The sequence below is a fragment of the Perognathus longimembris genome, chromosome 2 (genome assembly GCF_023159225.1).
Source record: "Perognathus longimembris pacificus isolate PPM17 chromosome 2, ASM2315922v1, whole genome shotgun sequence".
Classification (NCBI taxonomy): domain Eukaryota; kingdom Metazoa; phylum Chordata; class Mammalia; order Rodentia; family Heteromyidae; genus Perognathus; species Perognathus longimembris.
The window spans coordinates 77845895-77867198 of record NC_063162.1 but is presented as its reverse complement, the minus strand read 5'-3'; the positions used below and the strand labels follow the sequence as shown (position 1 = coordinate 77867198).

The 21304-nt window shown below is 45.9% G+C and overlaps 1 protein-coding gene across 2 annotated transcripts in view; it reads right to left on the bottom strand.

Annotated features, from left to right (window-relative positions):
• The window catches only part of Vwc2 (von Willebrand factor C domain containing 2), a 146255-nt gene extending 126870 nt beyond the window's left edge, over window positions 1–19385 (bottom strand). For both annotated transcript variants that reach the window (XR_007210023.1, XM_048339555.1), the window contains exons 1-2: window positions 18935–19385; window positions 16816–17618 (exon numbers count right to left, since the gene is read on the bottom strand). Coding sequence is in view for 1 of the 2 variants with exons in the window: in XM_048339555.1 (XP_048195512.1) it covers window positions 16816–17511 (696 nt within the window). In the remaining variant the exon portion in view is untranslated. The remainder of the gene's footprint in view (window positions 1–16815; window positions 17619–18934) is intronic.
• Between the last annotated feature and the right edge of the window lie 1919 nt (window positions 19386–21304).

Sequence of the window (21304 nt, the reverse complement as noted above, 5' to 3'; positions counted from 1 at the left end):
AAGAGTCCCACAGACTTTCCTGCTCAGGATGGCTTCGAACTGTGATCCTCAGATCTCAGCCTCCTGAGAAGCTAGGATTATAGGCATGAGCCACAGGAGTTCAGCTCAGCTGATGCTTTCTAATGCCCCTCTAGGTATATCACTTGAATCTTCCACTGAGATGAGGTTTCTGGGAGATGTCATTGTCATTTGACCTTGCTCTGTTGAGCTTTCCCAGAGGGTGTGCTTGGCACTAACCATGGAGGATCTGATGAATCCAGGGCTCTCTATTATCAGGGCATGGTTGCACATCCCTATAATCCTAACATTGAGAAGGGGGAATCACGAGTTTGAGACTAGCCTGGGCTACATAGTGAGACCTTCCTTCAAACATAACAAATAAAAACAAAAAATTCAAGGATACTTCCAGATCTAAAGATCTAGGTAGGCAGTGGGAAAAGAAAAACAGGATACTGGCTCCTAGACCTGGCTCCCAACCTATATATGGAGTTAGTCATTTGCCCACCATTGTATCACAATCCCAGGATGACTCTCTTAGGCAGAATTTCGTGTACTTCTCTGTCATTGGACTCACCAGTGACTCCTACTGGGAGTCACTGAGCTGTCTAGTGGGCCTAGACATCAGCATGACCACCAGGATATGAGAGATCTAGTATCTTCCTACCAAGGCTCAAGGGGTAGGCTAGGCAGGAGAGGAGACCAGGCTATACCACAAGAGCTTAAGTATTCATGAAAATAAGTCTCTCTATAGGGATACATCATTATCTCAGCCTACCACTTGGCCTGATGAGCCTCCATGTTTTCTTATGCCAATGGAGAAGAAGGAATATAGCTAGGAAGCCAAGCAGTGCCTGGAGCACACAGGTGAAGGTGCTTGATGTGGTGATCAAATTGACTCTGAGATCATGTTCCTTTCTGTGGCTATAAGAAAATTACCTGAAACTTGTACCTCAAACTCGCTCTAAAAGAAAAAAACAAAACAAGAAATGGGGCTAGTTAAATAAATTTACTGCTGACAACATGGTTAGGTCCCCACCAGGTGTGAATTAGTAGTATTTACATCAGTCAAAGAAGCCTGGCATGAGCACCCTCAGTACCTCTGTGGGATTACTTCTTCTAGATAACCAAGTCCATGCTCAAGTCCCATATATGAAACAGTATAGTGTTCGCACAGAATCTATGTGGCATCCTTTCCTATAATTTATTCATTTATGCATTTGGTCATACTAGGGTTTGAACTCAGGGCCTTGGGCTAACTCAGATTGTTGTCTGGGTTGGCACTCTGACATATAAGTCATAACTTCAGCTTGGCTTTTTGCTGTTTACTTTGGAGATGGAAGTTCATGGGCTTTATGTCAGAGCTGGCTTTGAACCTTTATCCTTTGTGTCTATGCATTTCCAGTAGCTAGGATTATAGGTGGGATCTCCTGGGCACCCAAATGATTTACACTTGGTTTGAGTTTTGTTTTGTTTTTGAAACAGGATGTCACCACATAGTCTATACTGAGCTAGAACTCTTGGAGTGTTGAAATTACAGGCATGTGCCGCTACATCTGGCTAATACAGTGTCAGTGCTATGTGAGTCACTGTTCTATTGTGTTGTTTAGAGAATTCAGAGAAAAAAATTGCCAGCTTCTTTGAAATTTCCAGTGTTCAGTGGTGGTATCCACAGAAGCCAAGTCCATAGACACAGAAGGCTCAATTTACATCCATGCCAGTCTATGTGTCCTTTCATCAGCATCTCCCTCCTTCTCTCACTTTTGCATTGGAAAAGCCAAGTCTTAGTTTTCAAGAGAGCAGACCCAAGGTCAAATAAGTACCCAACTGTTTGGTTGTTAAGAATTCTACAGGTGAGGCTTTCCAGAGGGAAAGTAGTCACTTCTAATACTTCTGGAGATGAATTTTCACATCTCAAGAGTCAAAACCTGAGATGGGCACAGTGTATTACACTGTAGTCCTAAATACTCATGAGGAAAAGATTGAGAGCATTATAGTTCAAAGCCAGCCTGGGTGAAAAGTTCATGACATCCTCTCTTAACCAGTAGCTGGAATGCTAGCATGCATCTGTCAACGCAGCTACTCAGGAAATGTAAGGAGGAACATCTTGATTCAGGTTGGTCAGAGCATAAAGGAAAAACTTTCTCTGAAAAACAACTAAATGACTTGGGGGATGGTGTGTGTGTCTCAAGTGCTAGAATATTTCCCTAGCAAGTGTGAGACCCTTGTTTCAAACCTCCTTACTGCCAATAAATAAATAAATAAAAGAATTGAAAAGAAATGAAATCATAAACACAAAGGGGTGGGAGTGTGGCTTGTAAAGCGCCTGCCTAGCACCCATAAGACCTTGAGCTCAATCCCCAATACTGCCAAAAAGAAGAGTAAAAAAGTGTGGAGGTTCTACTCTGTGGTGGAAAGAACAAAGATGTGACTTAGCAACCACATCAGAAGGAAGGTAAAGCACCATTGGTTTGGGAAACAAGGACCTGAGAGAAGAGGAAGAAGAACACAGGTCAAGGGTAAGAGGTCAAATGTCATGACCCCTCCAAATCCAGATCAAGAGCTGTTTGAAGGAGCAAACAGAATAATCCCCTATGAGTGAGGGGCCTGAGAACTTGCTCTCCTGGATGGGGACCTTGAACTCTGAGAGAGAGAGAAAGAGAGAGAGAGAGAGCGAGCGAGAGAGAGAGAGAGAGAGAGAGAGAGAGAGAGAGAGAGAGAGAGAGAGCAAGCGCTGGCTTTCAGCTTGGTTCTGGGACCATGAGGCATGGAAGTCCTGCAGGTGTTCTGACTGATGACAGCACTATCCTACAACTCTGGGGTGCACAACATAGCAGGGGTCCCCAGGGGACCAAGGGTCCTGAGGGATTTGGGACAGAGTAAAAATGCTTACACCTGGTGCAGCAAAGGCCCCGGCACACAGCCACAAGGGCTGGAAAAATGATTCCATGGAAACCCAGACTGGTAGCACTGTGACACAGAGAACTAAATCGCAACAAGGAGCAAGGCAAGTATCTGGAGATGTCACAAAGACATGGTGCCTTTCCTCAGACTCTGGTGCCACGGAGCCCTTTCCACTTGGGATGGGTAAACTGTGGGTGGCTGCAGAGGGAGGAGCTTCTGAAATGGTCTGTAATGACCCCCAAACAGGCAGCTCCTGATCCTCCATAAACTGCAATCCCAAAGCTTTCACACATGTTTTCAGCCTTCTGTAGAGACAGAGAGCCAGGAATTGAAAAGAAATTCTCTGAAATCAAACACAATGGTCACTATATTTCTAAGTTTTGTGATGTTCTATTCTAACCTGTTCTGTGGTTATTTGGAGGTGCCCAAACTAAACAAAAAGAACTTTAAAAGACCCCTCCACCTGGCTAGAGGACTAACCTGAATGTCACTGTCAGAGTCTTGACACCAGGGGGCGCAAATGTCCTTTCTCGCTGCTTAATCTCAAAATTCTCAGGATAGGGCACAGAAACTCAACCTGTCCCTTTCTACGCAGGCAACGTCTCATTGGTATCTGATAGCCTGGAATTACGTTGTGTCAGGGTTCTAGGGGAATGTGGAACTGAGGCCGTCTGACTCAGCTGTGAGAGAGTGAAAATGCACCCACAGGTCTGGTGACTTGCCAAGACGGCCAGCCATCAGCTAGTTAGAAAATAATTGGCTACCTGTAGTCAGAATCTGCATGCATCCTGGACCACAAGGGACCCCATCACTGTACCTTCTGCCTGTAGTACACTTACCTGTAGGGTAACATATGTGTCTGCCTTCTTTATAAGAGTCACCTGAGTTAAATCTCTCCTAGCGCCGTTTTGACCTTTGAAAGAATCACACATCTCCCCTCTGAACTTGGCCAGCCATGGAGCCATACCTGTGTCAGGGAGGTTCCTTGCCCACTACCTATGTCTGCTCTCTAAGATTCTTTCTTCCACCAGGACCAGTCCTAAAAGCCTCCTTGCCAATGCCTCTAAAGCATACTAAACTTCCATCACAAGAAATAATAAAGCTGGGTTCACACCTGCCTAGAATCCTAGCATCTCAGGAGACTGAGATCTGAGGATTGTGGTTCAAAGCCAGAACCAGCAGGAAAGTCTGTAAGACTCCCATTAAGCACCAGTGGAGCTGTAGCTCAAGTGGTAGAATGATAGCCTTGAGCAAAAAAGCTCAGGGATAGATCCTAACACCTGAGTTCAAGTCCTAGGATGGGCATAACACACACACACACACACACACACACACACACACACACACACACACCAAAACCAACAAATAAGCAATGAAAAGACAGCCACAGAGGGCCTGGCTGCCTGTGCCATTCAGAAAAGAGTACTTTTTGTTTTTACTTTGTCTGCCTTTTCTGTCAGAAAACTGATTTGCACACAAAGGGACTTAATTAAGAACTGTCCCTAGAAGCTGTCAGGAAGTGTCAGGAAAAAAACACTCCATGGTCCACACTGTACACTTAGTGAACAGCAGCCCAACACTGGGAGGTGACAGGCCCAGCTTCTTCTCAGACACCAGCCAGCCACATTGCCATCACTGTGCCTGAGTCAAGATGCTCATCTGCTAAGGCCTTTTTTTTGGAATATTGACATCAGATTAATCCAGATTCTACAGGAATTACTGGGGGCGGGGTGGACAGTCTGTATGTAGGTGGCATTATGTATTTGATAACAAAGAGCTAAATAACTTAAAGGAGCGGGGAGTGGGTGTGTTGAGGATCCAGACCTGAGGCTTGCTCTGGAAGCTGCAGGCCTGATAGACACACTCAGAAGGAATACACTCATGCTGTGCAGGTGCTGTGTGGACCATACCCCCACCTCTGGCCTCCAGGGTGAGTGGAACATCAGTGTGGACAGCTCTGGTCTCCCTTCTGACATGCCAGTAGGAAATGGAAGAGAGTGGACAGATGCCATATCCATGGGACCACAGGAAGCCATACTTAAGGCTCCACTGAGGCAGTGGGCTTATGAAGGGAGGGACTTTTTGCCTTCTACCTGGGGACCCCTGGCTGATGTTGAGTTTCTCCTACAATTGCTTTTATTGATAATCTTCTCTCTCCCTGATTCCTAAACTAAAAGGCCTTGCGAATGAAGTCCAACCTTTGTCAAAAATCTGCCTTTCTCATTCCTAAAACCAAGTCATTTCCTGAAGTGAAGTAATCCTTGGGAGAATGAAATTGAGAATTTAGTTTCTACTTAATACTTGAACAGCTAAGCGCAAATGTCTTCCAAAGAGTGGGCTTTTATAAAGCTGGATATGCTATAGGAGTTTGCTTCTCTCTTGGGGACCACAAAGTCAAATTCATGGATGAGTCAAATAAGAAAATGAGGTGGTGAACTGGGAGTTATGGTAAGGAATGGTGGAATCTGTGGTTAACTGGGAAACTGCAATGTCTTGAAACCCATCTGCATTTGCCTTATACCATGTGACCACACATATAAAGAAAATAGAACTCTGCTGCCTCCTTTTAGCATTCTTCATTTGAGATAACAAGGGTTCATTGAGATAATTTTTTCCAGGCCAGTTGATGGTGGCTCAAGCCTGTAATCCTAGCTACTCAGGAGGCTGAGATCTGAAGTTCTTGGTTCAAAGTCTGCACAGGCAGAAAAGTTCATGAAATGCTTATCTCCAATTAACCTGCAAAAAGTTGGAAGTGGAACTGTGGCTCAAGAGGTGGAGCCATAGCTTAGACTCAAAGAAGCGCAGGGATAGTGTAAGGGGACCCTCCTGTGTACACACATAGGCACCTTTGAAGTCTGGCCTTCGGTTAAAACCTCACGGAGATCATGGACTGTCTATATCTGAAAAAGCCTGGACCCTGCAGCCTAGCCCTCCTGGCTCTCAGCTCCACGCAGTATTTCTTCACAGCATCTGCACACTAGATCCAAGTCAGTGTTAAGTAACTCAGTCTCTTTGTGTAGGATTTTGCTCTTTCCACTGTGGAAAAGCCTGTAGGGCTCCTTCATCCAGAGAAGGGTCCCTCTACACACTTTATTTTTTTTTATTCAGACATGTAGGAGAAGTGGTCCTGAGATCTGACCATAAAACCTCCTTGTAACTCAGAGCTGGAGGAGCTTATTATTCTGGCTTCCTGGTATGTATGGGGAGAGCCAAATTTAGCCAACAGCAGGAGGCTGTTCCCAAGTGGAGCAGAGGCCACCTTGGAGCAGAGTGTACCCCTAGGACACGGCCTGTCCTGTGCCTCTTTCCTACCCAAGGGAAAACGAAGCTTTGTCAGAATGTTTTTGTTTTTTTTTTAGCTTACCCATATGCTTGCCTGAGTCAAGATCCAAGCCACTAGTGAGTGTTTGCAAAGATATTCAGGAGTCCCTCACCATGTGAAAAAGGGTTTGTGAGTTTTCTGCAGGCTACCTGCTGTCCATCAGTAAAGAGGATTAAAAAGGGCCAGTGCCAGCTGCCCCACTGGCTGGGGCCCATTGTCCCCTGCTTGTGAAGAGCCACATGAGGAAGAAGGATTAGCACCTGACACAATCAAACTCATGCTCACTTGAAACTCACTTGATTGTATTTATCTGAAGCCTTTCAAAGCAAAAGGCATATAGGCCAGTCATCAGTGGCTCATGCATCTCAGCCTAGCTATGATCTGAGACTCTCAGTTTGAAGCCAGCTTGGGCAGGAAAGTCCATGAGATTCTTATCTCCAATCAACTACCCATAAGGCCAGAAGTTGAGCTGTGGCTCAAGTGGTATAGAGAGCTAGCCTGGAACACACAAAGCTCAGGGGCAGCACCTAGGTACTGAATTCAAGCCCCAGGACTAGCATAACATCCCCCACCTGCCTCCAGCACACAAAATTATAAAAGAAAATGAATAAGAAATTGTTATATTAAAGCAAAGACACAAAGAGCGTGCACACAAAGCACGGCACATGGAGCTTGTGCCTGGCTAAGAATCAGTACAGAATTGGTCTGTTTGGTCTGGAAGGAATATTAACTTCTGAGCTACCCAGACCACTGATGGGATGGACCTTCATTATGGAAAGGGAGTAAAAAGCACCCATGTCAAATGAAGCTGGGTGGGATAGGAGGGTGGCTCTGGACTACAGGAGGGACTTTTGACCCTATCCTCAATTGTCATGATGTAGTCTCAATCTTAGCTGGCCTCCAGGACCTGATTGTAATGAACACTTGAAAGTTTCATTTAGAGGTCTTTTCCACTTATACTTCCCATTTCAAAATTTAATTCAGGACAAAGAAAACCCCTGGGAAGCCCAGCAGCATTTGCTAGAAACAACTACCCTGAGGATTAGGACATGCCTTATTAGTCTACATCCTTGAATCTACACTTGCCTCTGCATTGCACATTATCATGGATGAAGCTAGTCTGCACAAGAACAGATTCCAGCCCCCACCAGCTGATACTGGATACATCAGGATGACAGACCATCCTCCGCACGACAATCATAATTACTTCCTACTATTTAAGTATCCCCCTGGGGAAGGCAGGCAATGTCCAGGCCATGCCCTCCCCTCCACCCTCACTTGAAAATTCACTAGTCTTCAGTTTAGGAAACAATGGGTTTTATGCATTCCTTAGTTTTGACTTTGCTTATGGGAGAAGCTGAGTTCCTTCTTTTGGAAATAATCTTGCAGGTTCTATTTTGAAGTTCTTTCAATAAAGAGAGAAGTTTGCAAAGTGAACTCTTTTCTTTTTTTTTTCGTCAGTCTTGGGGCTTGAACTTAGGACGTAGGCCCTATCCCTGAGCTTTGTTTGCTCAAGGCTGGTGCTCTACCACTTGAGTTCCAGCACCACTTCCAGCTTCTTCTGAGTAGGTGGCTGGAGATAAGAGTCTCACCTTTTCTGCCCAGGCTGGCTTTGAACTGTGAACCTCAGACCCTAGCCTCCTCAGTAGCTAGGATTACAGGCATTAGCAACCAATACCCAGCTGCTCTTCAGCTTTTTGGCCTGAGAAAAGTGCAAAGTGAAATTCCTCTATTGTTCAGGCTATCCTGGTACCCCTGGGATCAAGTGATCTTCCTGCCTCAGTCTTACAAGTATCTGGACTATAGGCACATGTGCGTTCATACTCACATGTGCACCTATGCCTACTTATCCTTTGCAACTACAAGTACATCTTTGTTCAGGATCATTCCTTTTTTGGGGGGGGGGGCAGTCCTGGGGCTTGGACTCAGGGCCTGAGCACTGTACCTTGCTTCTTTTTGCTCAAAGCTAGCACTCTGCCACTTGAGCCACAGCAACACTTCTGGCCTTTTCTATATATGTGGTGCTAAGGAATCGAACCCAGAGCTTCATGTATATGAGGCAAGCATTCTTGCCACTAGGCCATATTCCCAGCCCCATCAGGATCATTCCTGAAAGATAGTTTTGCTGGATACATGACATGGATTAACATTATTTCTTTGTTCTCTTATTGCTTGGTATATTCTACTATTGACCAGATGTCTGAGGTCAGCCATTCACTGTCCTTCTGGATATTTTCTGATGCTTTTGAGCATCTTTCTTCTGTCTTGGGTACTCACTTGTCTTGCTGGGATTTGGCTAGTTATAGATGTGTTTTCATGTTTAATTCCTTAGATTTTCTTGGTTTTCTGAATCAGAAAAAGGTCTTGGAACTATAACTCTTGGATCTTGTTGTCCAATTTCTTTCATTTCTGTTATCTCTATGCAAAATTGCATCTGGTGTCCAGTGCGAAAGGTGTCCTTCCCATGTCCATCCATATGTGTACATGCCTCACTGGCTAACTTCTTAAAATCAATTTCTGGCTCACTGAATTAGTTTTCCATCAGAAGATCATCTACTGTGGTTAAGTATGTCCATGTTGATTCCTATGTTGATATCACTCATTTCTACAAGTTATGTTTAATTCTTCTTTAACACTAAGATTTGGGATATATTTCTCTTCTTTACCCATGCACTTTATTCTATCATTCATTACCTTATTTGCATTCAATATATTCATTTTACATTAACACCTGGGACTGTTTTAACTGCTTTTGAACATCATCTGACTGGCTTAGGAGACACATTCTTCTTGTGTGTAAGGTTTATTTGGAGATCAATTTTTACCATGCTGTGTAGGAAATGTCACCACCTAAGTGCAAAGTGCCATCCTCTGTTGTGTGTTTGCTAAGTCAGATATCTGTGGATTCCACTGGGTTTTGCAGATCACACAAAGAAGCAAGAATTGTTTTCTGTGCTCAGAAGAAGGCATGCAAGCTACAGGCTTATACTCAAAGAAAGCATATCTTTTTTCCATCCTCTTTTTTCTCTCTCTTCCTTGCACATTGCTGAGGCCCATTGAAGAACCAGAAGTGTCTCTTTGTAAGACAAGACCCATTGAGACACCCTAGCCTGATGGGTCTTTATCTATGAGCATGGAATCTGGACTCATTACATATCCTAATATGGCCCATTTGAGTACCAAAGGGGCAGCTGCAATGGTCAATGGAAACGTCCAGATATCTTCACATACAGACAGTTCTCTATGGATTATGACTTCTGCTTTTAGGAATTAATTCTTTACTTTCTTTCCATCTCAGCTGTGCTTTACAAAAGGTATCTATGGCTTGGTCTTGAATGCCTGCCAACTATCCACGGGGATAAGGCTTGGTCCCCAGTTGTGATAGAAGAGCTGGGACCTGGTTAAAGATCCTTGAGTCACTGAGGTGTCTCTTTGATTGGGATTGTGAGATCTGGCCCTAACCTCTCTTTTTGCTCCCTGGTTCATGATGTGAGCAGACTTGCTCTACCATATGCTTCTGCCATGATGTGTTGACTCATTATTGGTTTGGCACAATAGGGCTAATTGATAGCAGATAGGAACTTCTGAAAGTCAGCGCCAAAATGAATCTTTTCTTTTATAAGTTGAATACATCAGGAATTTTGTTATAGCCACAGATTATTGGCAAATACAGACATGTTTTAGATAATATCCAAAATTTCATGGATCTGTAAAAGATGTTTCAGGTTGTCTTTCATGTTCCAAGGAAAGGAGTATTCTTTTTATGTTTGCAGCAGCAGCATCTCTGCCATCACTGAGTGCAGAACCACAGGGCATTTTCATTCTCTATCTTTCTGCTTTGCCACAATCCTAGGGGCCTCCAAGAGAACTCACAGGGCCAGTGGCAAATGCGTGACATGATTTTTTTCCTGCAGATTTGAAAGGCAGTCTATGTCCTGGCTGTACCCCAATGCCTGACAGAAATAGAATGAGAAGTCAGATCCAGATGGCAGGATCTCAGCCTTGGAACAGATTATCATTAAGAAGGATTTCCAGCTATGTGATCAGAAAAGGATGGTGACAGGACCTACAGGCTTGGGCGACAGACTACATCCTCCACTCAACTCACAATTGTTTGATTTAGGACAAACTCTTTTCTCTTCCCCTAGCTACTTGCCTCTTGTCTCAGGACACCTCTGTCATTGAAAAATAATGAATCAGCCACCAGGAGTTTTTTGTTGTTGTTGTTGCTTTTCTCTATGTGTGCTTGTACTGGGGCTTGAACTCAGGGCCTGAGCACTGTCGCTTAGCTTTTTCTGCTTAATGTTGACACTCTATCACTTGAGCCACATCTTTACTTCTGGCTTGTTCTATTATACTTAAGTAACAAACGTTCCCTGGAACATGGAAATATGAGTCTTTAACATCAGGTTGCGCCCCTCCCCCACATATACATACATGCCTGTATTAGGGACACTTTTGCAAAGTACAAAGAAGTTATATGGCTTTCTCCTTTTTAAAAGTCATTACTGAGCTGGGCACATGCCTGTGATCCTAGCTACTCAGGAGTCTGAGATCTCAGGATTCTAGTTCAAAGCCATAGAGGGCAGGAAAGTAATGAGACTCTGATTGCTAGCTAAGCACCAAAGAAGCCAGAAATGAAGCTATTTTACAAGTTGTAGAGTGCTAGCCTTGAATGAAAAAAGGTCAAGGACAGCTTCCAGGCCCTGAATTCAACCCTCAGGACTGGTTCGAGGACCTGTGCACATGAGCACATACATGCACACACACAGACAACACACACACATACACACACACACATACACACACACACAGAGTCACTGCTGTTAGTCAGGGGTGGTGTCTCAAGCCTTCTGGAAAGGCAGAGATAAAATGATCAAGGTTCAAGATTAGCCTAGCAAAGACTTAGCAAGATCTTCATCTCAATCAGGAAGCTGAGCTTGGTGGTGTGCACATGTGATTGCAGCTTCTTGAGTTGGGGGTGGGGGAGCTGCAGGCAGAAACATGGTAGTCTGAGTTAGCCACAGGGAAATTCTAGTGCCTCTACTTTAAAATGACTAAAGCAAAATAGGGCTGGAGGTGTCCACTTATGTGGAAGAATGCCTGCTTCCCAAGAAGGTGGCCCTGAGTTTAAGTGGCTTTAGGCAAAGAAATAGAATTTCCAAATTTTTAACAAAAATTCTCTTACCAAAACAAAGGCAAAGACAATGACAACACATGCTTAGACTGACTTATAGAAAAAGTGTATGAATTTCATGGTAATTGACTCGTGTTCCTGGGTGAAGGGAAATGAGCACATCAGTGTTTGGGAAGAAGTCATATCCACCAAGAAAATACAGATGCTATTGACTAGATGGCACTATTGACTGGGACTTATCTTAAAACTGTAACAGAGATCTATTTAGATAATGGTGTTCATTGCATATGTCATGTGGCCCTAGTTTCCATGGGTAAAGGTCTAGAAGTGAGAGTTTGCAATAGGTTTAATGGTAAGTCAGATATTGAAGCTGCATTTGTTTACAGGACCTCCATTTGGCTGGTTCTCTCCTCCTCAATAGTTCCCAAGCTTGGAAAGATAGTCTTGCATGTAGCACTTATTAATAATTCATTTTCTCTTCTTCTTCAAAGGCAAATACAATTTCCAAGCACAGTTATGATAATCAGCATTGACACTTCAAATTGATAACTGATCAAAAGCAAAGAAATAGAGAGTCTTAGTTAACCTACATAGACCTATTTCAGAGAGTCACATGGATCATACTGGGTAAGCTTGCAGCCACCCCATTTGGACCTGAGAACTCCCTAGGGGAACAGAATTCCCTATGGGAACAACTTTTCCTGCTGATTAAAAATATGGAATGACTTCTAATTCATGAATTTCAGGTTTGATTTGCCTCTAGATTAGATAGCAGTCATTGAGAGGGATTTTAAATGGTTCAACTGAGGCTCTTATAGTCACCTTTTTAGTTATATATGATACAAGGGTCTATTCACAGAAGGAATAGAAGAACTCCTCAAGTAGTGCTCCCAATGGGCAATGTAGCCCACTTGATGTTTATTCCATAGTGCGTATTAACATTCCCTCTGTGCTTTTGTTAGAAACACTTTCTTCCTTCCAGTGCACTTGCTGATGCATTCTTCTCAACACCCTTTTGCTTGTTTCTCCTGAGTTCCATTTCTCTGAGGGCAACAATGTGTATAAACATATTAAGGCATGGGCTGACCTGTATCTTCAACTTCCTATTGTGAAGTCCTAACTCCCAAAGCTTCAACATGCAGCTGTGCTTGGAGACCCTTTCTTTTTCACAGATAACTGAGATAGAATGAGGTAATGGGAGTGGGTTCCAATCTAATATGACTGGTAATTTTGTAAGAAGAGAAAAATGGAGGTTAGGGATATAGCCCAGTGGTAGAGTGTTTGCTTAGCATGCACAAGACCTTGGGTTTAATCACCAGCAGCAAAGAAGGATAAAACAAAGAGGAACTTTGACATGGGCATTGCATAGCCCGATAAAAGAATAAGTAAAACCACAGAGACTAAATGATTATCTTGTAAGCCAAGGAGAGAAGCTTATGTAAGAATCAATCTAGTACATACCTTGACCTTCAGTCTCCAGGTCTGAGCAGAAATACATTTTTGTTGTTTAAGTCATCTAGTATTTATTTGGAGCCTCAGCAGACTACTGCATATTCTCCTCTCTCTCTCTCTCTCTCTCTCTCTCTCTCCCTCTCTCTCTTTATTTATGTGTGTATATGTGTGTGTCTACAATAGATAAGTTTCCTTGTTCAAAGAATAAAGACTGTAGTATAACTTTTGAAGCAATGGAGAAAATTTTACTACTGACAATTCTCATTTAGTTTTGGACAGGTAGATGAAATGACATCCATTCTTCAGGAACAAGGGTATTGTTCCCATTATCACGAGTAGTGGATGGCATTTTGTTTTGTTCAGTCAGTGAAATCTTCTCCTGACAGTAGTTAAGATCAAGCTAGCTGTAAGGTAAAGGAGTTTTGATGAGTTAAAAGAATCCAGGGAAGAGGAGAAAGACAAGGCTGGATTCTGAAGATAGGGAGAAAACATGTACCAAGGACCAGGAAGCCTAGGAAGCTAAAGAGGAAAGAAATCTCTCACCAGAGACAAATGCCAAGCACATTGCAAGCACTAGTAGTCTGGAATTGTGTGTGTGTGTGTATGTGTGTGTGTGTGTGTGTGTGTGTGTGTGTGTGTGTGTATTATTCCTGGGACTTGAACTCAGTGCTGTCCTCTGAGCTTTTTTGTTCAAGGCTAGCACTCTCTCACTTGAGGCACAGCTCGGCTTCTGACTTCTTACTGGCTAACTGGAGACAAGAGGCTTTCCTGCCTTGCCTTGGAACCAGTCTCCTCAGATCTCAGGTGGGAAACACCAGCTCCCATTGGCTCTGAGGTATTATCTGCTGCTGGCTTTAGCCACACTCTAGGCAGGGCCAGGCCTCAAGCATGGTAAATTCTTCTCCCAGGAAGCAAAGAATAGATGCACAAGGCCAAGCATCTCTAGGATTCATCGTAGAATCTTCTGGGTTAAGATAAATACTGTTCTAATCTCCATTTGTATTATTTTTCTTTTCTTCAGAGAAGCTCCAAGCACTTCAGACACATGTCTCATTTCCTTTTTTTCCCTTTCTTTTTTGGCAATGTACTTTATGCTAAGTACTATAAGCAATCATTTATTTCTCTCTGAGACCATAATGAGAGAGCTGTAGCTTTGCTTCACCATCACAACAAATTTTCATCACTGTAACTCACAAACCACTTTCACTCAAGGCTGACCATATCTATCTTTTATGTGTACTCAAGCCACATATATCCCATCCAAGTGTTAAGTCTTCTTTTGAAAATAAAAAGGGACAACATGATTTGCATCAAGCCACGGTAAATTAGTGGAATGATTAGAAATGTGTCGGAGGTAAGAGTGGCAAGCCAACATGGTACCACTACAATAAAATCTTCATGTAGTTTACCGATTATATGACACAGCATCGAATTCAAATCTATTAGCAATGTTGCCACATGCAAGGCTCTGTGCATCCTAGCACCTTGTAATGATCATATGGATGTTAAGAAGGTAATGGTATTTGTGTTGTAGGAAGTAGAGCTTACTCCATCTTGACTAGGGAAACATGGTAGGAAATGTTAGGGGGAGTAAAGCTGATTCCATCTTGATTAAGGAAACATGGTAACAATTGTTAAAATGAAGTTAAATATTAGGTCAACCTGACCCCAAAATTCTGCTTCTGTAAATGGCTTGCTTGTTTGTTGCTTGCTGTATCCCCTGTGTCAACCCCCTATACCTGTGCTATGCTTTTACCTTGATAAACCCCAGCTCGAGGACTGTTGGGGGGGGTGGGTGTCTCAGTTTTAGCTCCCGAATCTGTGCTGCATCCCTGGCAGGTCAGTTTGCTTTTTCGCTTCCCCAGTAAATCCATCTTTTTTCTTGAGACTATCTCTGAGTGGTGGACTTTTGGAGGGACGTGGAATCTCCTCCATCAAACCCACAACATTTTGAAGAGGGAGCTTGCACTTAATACTGTTATCAAAGCTTTACTGCTCTCCAAAGATTGTCATCTTTTCCATCACCCTTTTGTAAATATCATGTCTCAGCTCCAAAGTTTGAAAATACTTTCTGACTTATCGATATACTGATTTTTGTAAACAGGAATCTAGTAAGACATTCCCCACCCCCACAGACAAAAGAAGAGTCATAGTTTCTGCTACAATATGTGACAGTAACAAAACCACAAGTTCTAATTCTTCCCTCCTGTCTGTGATTTCAGGTAGATGGATGTAGACTCTGAGAGGTTCAAGCCCCTTGGATTAAAGCTGTAACTTCTTTGTACTCCATGGGAACATTCTAACACAGGAATATAAAATTTTATAAACAGTGCAAACACCAAACTCACAAGTGATTGCTTATCTTTGAACTTAGTATGATTTATCTTATGAACACAAAACATTTAAAACAAACATTTTGTTGGACACCTGAAATATCTGGAGAGACACCTGCCATTGTCTCCTATGGACAGGAGGCATTTTTAGGGAATCATTTCTGACGTGGTTAAGGTATCACCTGGGGTTAGTTCTTACGAGAGTCTCAACAAAGTTTACAGTCTTAGACTGTGAATAATTAAGTATGTTTGAAGCTATAGTCTGCTTTTTGAGATAAGTTTGTCCCAAATCTCACAGAGCATAGAAAACTTGAAGAACCTTGCCAGCTTTTCTGACTCAGACTCTCAGAGCTCTTGTCACATTCTTTTACTTGATCTGTAGACCTGTCCATCCTGATTTTCATTTCTTTTGCATGGAATCATTGATTGCTACAATTCATAGTGTGCCCATTGGCATCCTGTACCCAGTTATCTGAACTCAGGAGGGATTCAAAAAACAAACAAACAAACAAAAAAAACTTCCAAACACAGTTTAGGAACTGCAGGTTTCAGGTCGCCCTCTACAGGCGAGAAATAATATTTCTGGCACTGGCTGAACAGTGCAGCTCTGAGGTCGGAGCCCCAGACGTGGAGATTTTACCAGATGTTAGCAGCTGTTTGCTGGTAGCACCCCCAAGGCAAACCTCAACACTGCTGGGCTTTGAGTTCAAGTGGCTGTAGGGGTTCAAAGTATGAACTACGAAGTAGAATTGCATAGTGTCACACATGCATCTGCCTCCTACTAGCTTCCTTGCCTTCACTAGATTACTTAAATATTTTTGTGCCTTGGTTTCCCATTCTTCAAGAAATGGACATTATAAAGCCTGGCTCACCCCTAGGAGGCTGAGATCTGAGAGTCATGTTCAAAGCCAGCCCAGGCAAGAAAGTCTGTGAGATGATTCTTACCTCCAAAAACAACAAAACAAAACAAAAACTGGAAGTGGAGCTATGGCTCAAGTGGGAGAGCAGTACAGGCCTTGAGCAAAAAAGCTCAGAGACAGCACTCAGAACCGGAGTACAGAGAAAGGGTGGGGAAGGGGCGGAGAGAGGAGAGGGAGAGACAGAGAGAGGATAACCTATCTCTCAGATGGCATGAGGTTAAAGGAAACCAGGGAATTGAAAAACCTAGCCTGGCGCTCAGCACAGAGACACTTAGGGAAATTATTGATGAATGCATGTTATCACTCTTCACTTGAAATGAAACATTTCTAACCATAAATTGGACCTCCTAAATTTGCCATCCACAGTGTTTTAGCGCCTAATGAGCAGAAACATTTTGTCCTGTCCAATTACATTATCTAGGGAGCTCACTTATTTACTAGGAGCAATAAATTTCTGTTCAAAGTATTGCCAGTCCCTCGAAGCCTTTCTCTACAGTGCCCCCCTGGGGGGGGGTATTCAAACCCCTTTGTAATGAATTAGCAATCAAAAGGTAGTTCTTTGCAAGACTGTCTGGGCACCGAATGAAGAGGTGGGGTGGTGTAAAGAGACCAGAGCTGAGTGCCCTCTTCTCAGGGAAGCAGCTCCATCTTCTCTTCAAACTGGGGGTAGGGGACACAGAACCCAAGCCGCAGCACCCCTTTCCAGAAAGGTGTATATACTCGCCCTGCAGACGCGAGTTCGCATCTTACCACGAACTCCTCCAAAGTCTGGTAGGTCTTGCCCCGGAACTCGCAGTAGTTCTTCCTCTCCTTGCACTGCGGGCAGCACTGGCTGGTGTCGACGTGGATGCAGCGCGGGTGCAGCCTCGGGCACTCGGGCTGCGCGCACAGGGGGCCCTCCTCGGTGCACATGCACGGGCAGGCCGAGGGGCCCGGCGCGAACTTCTCCCCGATCGCGTACACGAAGCCACTTTCGTCCACGCAGCCTTTCCCGCGGTAGTCCGGATACACATACTCCTCGGGCAGCTCGGGGGTGGGTACGAGTTCTGGGCTGATCGCTTCCTGGGCGGCTGCCACCAGGGCTTCCTCCGGCGGGGTGTCCCCACGAGGCCGCGCCTGCAAGTCCCCGGCCTTGGCGTCCCCGCCCTGGGCAGCCCAGGCCTGCTTCTGCTTGCTCCACGCGTCCCGGCTGCCAAAGGCACGGCTGCTCTTGCTCTTCCAGTCCCGGGCACTGGCGCCCTCGTCCCTCGCGGCGCGCCCGAGCTCGCTCACCCGCCCCGGGCCGTCCCGTGACGCGTGCTCGCGCTTCTCCTGGCCCGGCTGCTCCGGCGCCTGGGCGAGCTTCTCCAGAGGGATGCTCGGACTGCACAGAGCCACCATCAGGCAGCAGGTGACCAAGAAGGAACGGGAGAGCGCGCCAACTGCCATCGCAGGGGAGCTGGGCATCCCCTACCACGTCCCGGCGGGCGGGCGGGCGGGCGGGGAGCGCGGATGTGGGGTGAGTCGCATTCACAGCCCGGGGGCGCGCCACGGCCAGCCGGGAGCCGCCGTCCCTGCGGAGAGAACAGCAAGCAGCACAACTGAGCCCCGTGGCCCGCGCGCCCAGGCCCGTCGCGGCCCCCACCCGGCCCGGCGCCGCCCGGACTCCGGCACCGGCATCGCTCTGGATTAACAAGCTGGACGCCTGGGGGCGGGGGCAGCCTGCCCAGTAGCGGTGCCCAGCCCAGGGCCTTAGACATCTCACACGGGTGGAAGACACCCTGCAAAGGAAATCCAAGTAAAACACCCATTAGCGGTTCCCCCGTAGTCACCATTCGTGTGGGAGATGGTCACCAAAGGCCAGCCAGCCAGGAGAGCGTGGTGAGCAGGGCCTGTGCCCCTCCTGGCAGGCTCACCCCGAAATTGTTTAATTCAGGCACCTGGGCGGGCTCTCCCTCTCTAGGTCCTGGCCTTATTTCCCTAAGGTTACTAAATGCAGAATTCCGCAGTGGAGTTGGAGAGACGAATTGTCACGGAGATGAAAGCAAAACCCTTCCTCACTTGGCACAGGGGTTTGTGCGGACAGACAACAAGGGTTCCAAGTCTCCGTGACTCATTTGTAACTTCTTAAATGCCTCCAATGCCGGGAGCCCATGCCCCCTCCCTTCTCTGGCCCCGCAGCCGAGAAGGAACCCCTAGCCCTTCCCAGGATGGTGGGCTCTGGAGACTTTGCTCCCCCGCCCCCCCTCCTGCGCTAGGCCCTCCTTGGGGCCACTGGGAGAGATGACTAAAGCCGGGTCGCCAGCTACCGCATTTAGTTTTGGACTTACATGTACCCAAGAGCGGTCTTGGCGATGAGATGAAGAAGCAGAGTAGTCTTGGACAATACTGAGGGGGAAATAGTTTGGGATCTCCAGGGCTCAGTGTGGGGGGGGGGAGGGGGGAGGGTGTAGTGCGGGAGAGAGGGGTGGCTTATATTACTAAGAACGTGCCCAGCAGCTTTTCCAGACCCCAAAGTTTCTGCCGCTTAAATGAGCCTAGAGTCGCAGACAGGGTTTGGTGTCTGGACACAGCCTCTCCTTGCCAGCCTCTCCCACTCTTCAGCCTCCCGGGGCGTCTGTTCCCATGCTCTGCGGGCATCTGTCCCCTCCACCGCCCCTCCCGGTTAGGACTCCGGTCCTGCCTGCCCAATGCTCCCTCCCGCCTGGGGTCTGCCCATCTTAGTCCGAGGCGAAGCTCCCATATTTACAAACTTGGGCGTGAGGTGGGGGTCTTTTCTAAGAGCTCCACAGAGGATTAATGATGGCCGGGGCATGTCCCTCCGCCCCCGCGCCTCTTGGACACCCAGCATGCACCCTCATCCCCGAGGGCCCGCGCTGTGCCTACATACATGAGCGCAGGACGCGGCCCGGACGCAGGGCTCGCGGCGGGCGCGGCCCCGGGGCACCAGCGTCCATCCTCTGGCCAGCAGGGGATCCACGCAGAGCAGACCACGGAGAGCACCGGCGCGATCTCCTGGCTAGGGCATCTGCCCGGACTGGCTCATCCCAAGGTGGCAGCCTGGAATCTCGACCCCAACTTGCATCAGTGCCCACGCGTCGCTCTGCTGCCCATCTCCCCTCCCGGTGTTGTCCCTGCGTCTCGGCCACAAAGGACGCCTTGGGGGCCAGTCTGAGTCCCGTCTTGCTCTTCTTGGCGAGGGAGCTCAGGATTTCTCCAGACCAAGCAGCAGGGCTGTCTGGGCAGCAGCCGAGCCTTGGCGAGCGAGGAGAAGGGCTGAGTGCGTCCCGCTGGCAGAGCCGCAGCCCGGTGGTGTGCAGGCTGGCACAGAGCCCACCTCTGCCTCCGGCCTCCCGCCTCTGATCGCAGCTGCCTCTTGGACGACTTGCACCCCGCTCCTTCCTCCTGGGCTGTCCCCGCTTGCTCGGGAGGCGTAGCCACCATAGCCGCGCGGTCCCCGGTGGGAGGACCGCCAGTCTCGAGCCTCCCGCCGCCTCCCGCCTCCGGACTCCCACCTCAAGCGCATCCTTCGCCTCCCAGCCCACCTGTCAGTCGCGCTCCTGGCCGCCGGCCCAGCTCGCCGGCTGCCGCCAGCCCTGCCATTAGCCTGCCCGGCCACTCGGCTGGCCCTTTCTTTTTTGCCTTTTTCTTTATTCTTTCCCAAACCTAAAGAGAACATTTTAGTTTAGAATCCACAGGCAGGGTTAGCTTAAACGTTCCCCCCTCTTTACACTCAGAAATCCCTTAATGGAGATGCAGAAAAGTTAGAAACTTATATAACTCCAAACAGCAGTTGTCATTCTCTCTTATCTACTACAATCATAAATCTTTTTTTAAAAAATTAATTTGCTAGAATGCTAAACTGTTACGCTCAGGCATCTGTGGTCTTGTATTTCTTCTTTGATCTTGGCTGCATTTTGCTTGCTTCTTTTTGTGGATAAAGTGGTACCTATGCAAACTCACCTCTGAAATGGAATTTTTTAAGAATGCGCTTCTCCAAGCAAAGGTCATGAACCGATAGCTCCTGTTATTTTAAAATCTCAGAAGATGTGTGAGTGGTAAAAACAAATAAATTTTTACGCTGCTGGGAGGTGGGGTTTGGGACAAATGATTTTTTTTTTACCTGCCTTCTCTAGAGTGACCAACTTAGATATGAATGAAATGTCACAGGAAGGGGCTTCCCTCTTATCTCCCCAGGAGATGGTTTTCTTTCCTTTTGCAAAAAAAAAAAAAAAAAAAAAAACAATCAAAGAAACAAAACAACAACAAAAAGAAAAACAGCACCAAACAGTGTTGGATAGAAAGCTTCCATGTCCAGCTTTCTATGGGCTCTGGCCAAGAGAAGAGAAAAACTATTTTCTCCTGTAGGCTGCAGCTACCTAGTCTATCTGCTTGCTTTCCTAGTGCCTTGGGCACAATGGTATCAGTTATGGTGTCTGTGTCTTTATGCAGGTCTAATACAAATTATACATCCTCTACAGTTACAATGGGGGAGTTATGGTCCTATAGAATTTGGCAATGGGTCTCAGTAAAATATCTTGTGATGCTATCATATTAAAAAATTAGAATCAGGTCAACTTTTGTCTTTGGTCTTATTGATTAGCTAACTCTGAGTCAGTTATTGCATCTCCCATGTGCTCAGTTTTACCAGAAAGTACTCATTCTTCTTATGGTTACTAGGGAGAAGCCCCAAAGGCTGAACTAGTAAGAACCAATAAAAGTGTATGTGAGAGTCTAACTGAAAATTGCTTAAGGGCCGAATTGGGGAAAGAGGGCTATGCCTTTGTTGGTCTCCCTTTAGTCACAGGTCCCTCTGAATCAGGAAACTGGTGGTTTTATCTCCACTTTCTGATAATAATAGAGAGCCAAGAAGAAGATATTTATGGTTGCAAAACAGAAGATTGATAAACTAAAGGTGAATTATCCCACCATGGGTCCAAACTGAATTTATCTGTCAGATATTCTCAGAGATGTGGTGATAGGGCTGATAAGATGGAGGAGAATGCCATTTCACAAAGGGTTCTGTCCTTTGTGAAGCAGAATAACACCCAAGGATTAGACAAGGAACTCAAAATATGAAAGACTAGGCTAGTGTTGGAAGTATGTATATGATTTGTTGACTGTCAATGCTCTGATCTATTTACCCCTTTCTTTCTTTATTCTGTCTTCCTCTTTCCTTCCCCTCCCTTTTTTCTTTCACCCATTTCTTTTCCTCTTCTACTTTCTTATTTGTCTTTCAGGTTGTAAAGAGCAGCGGCAG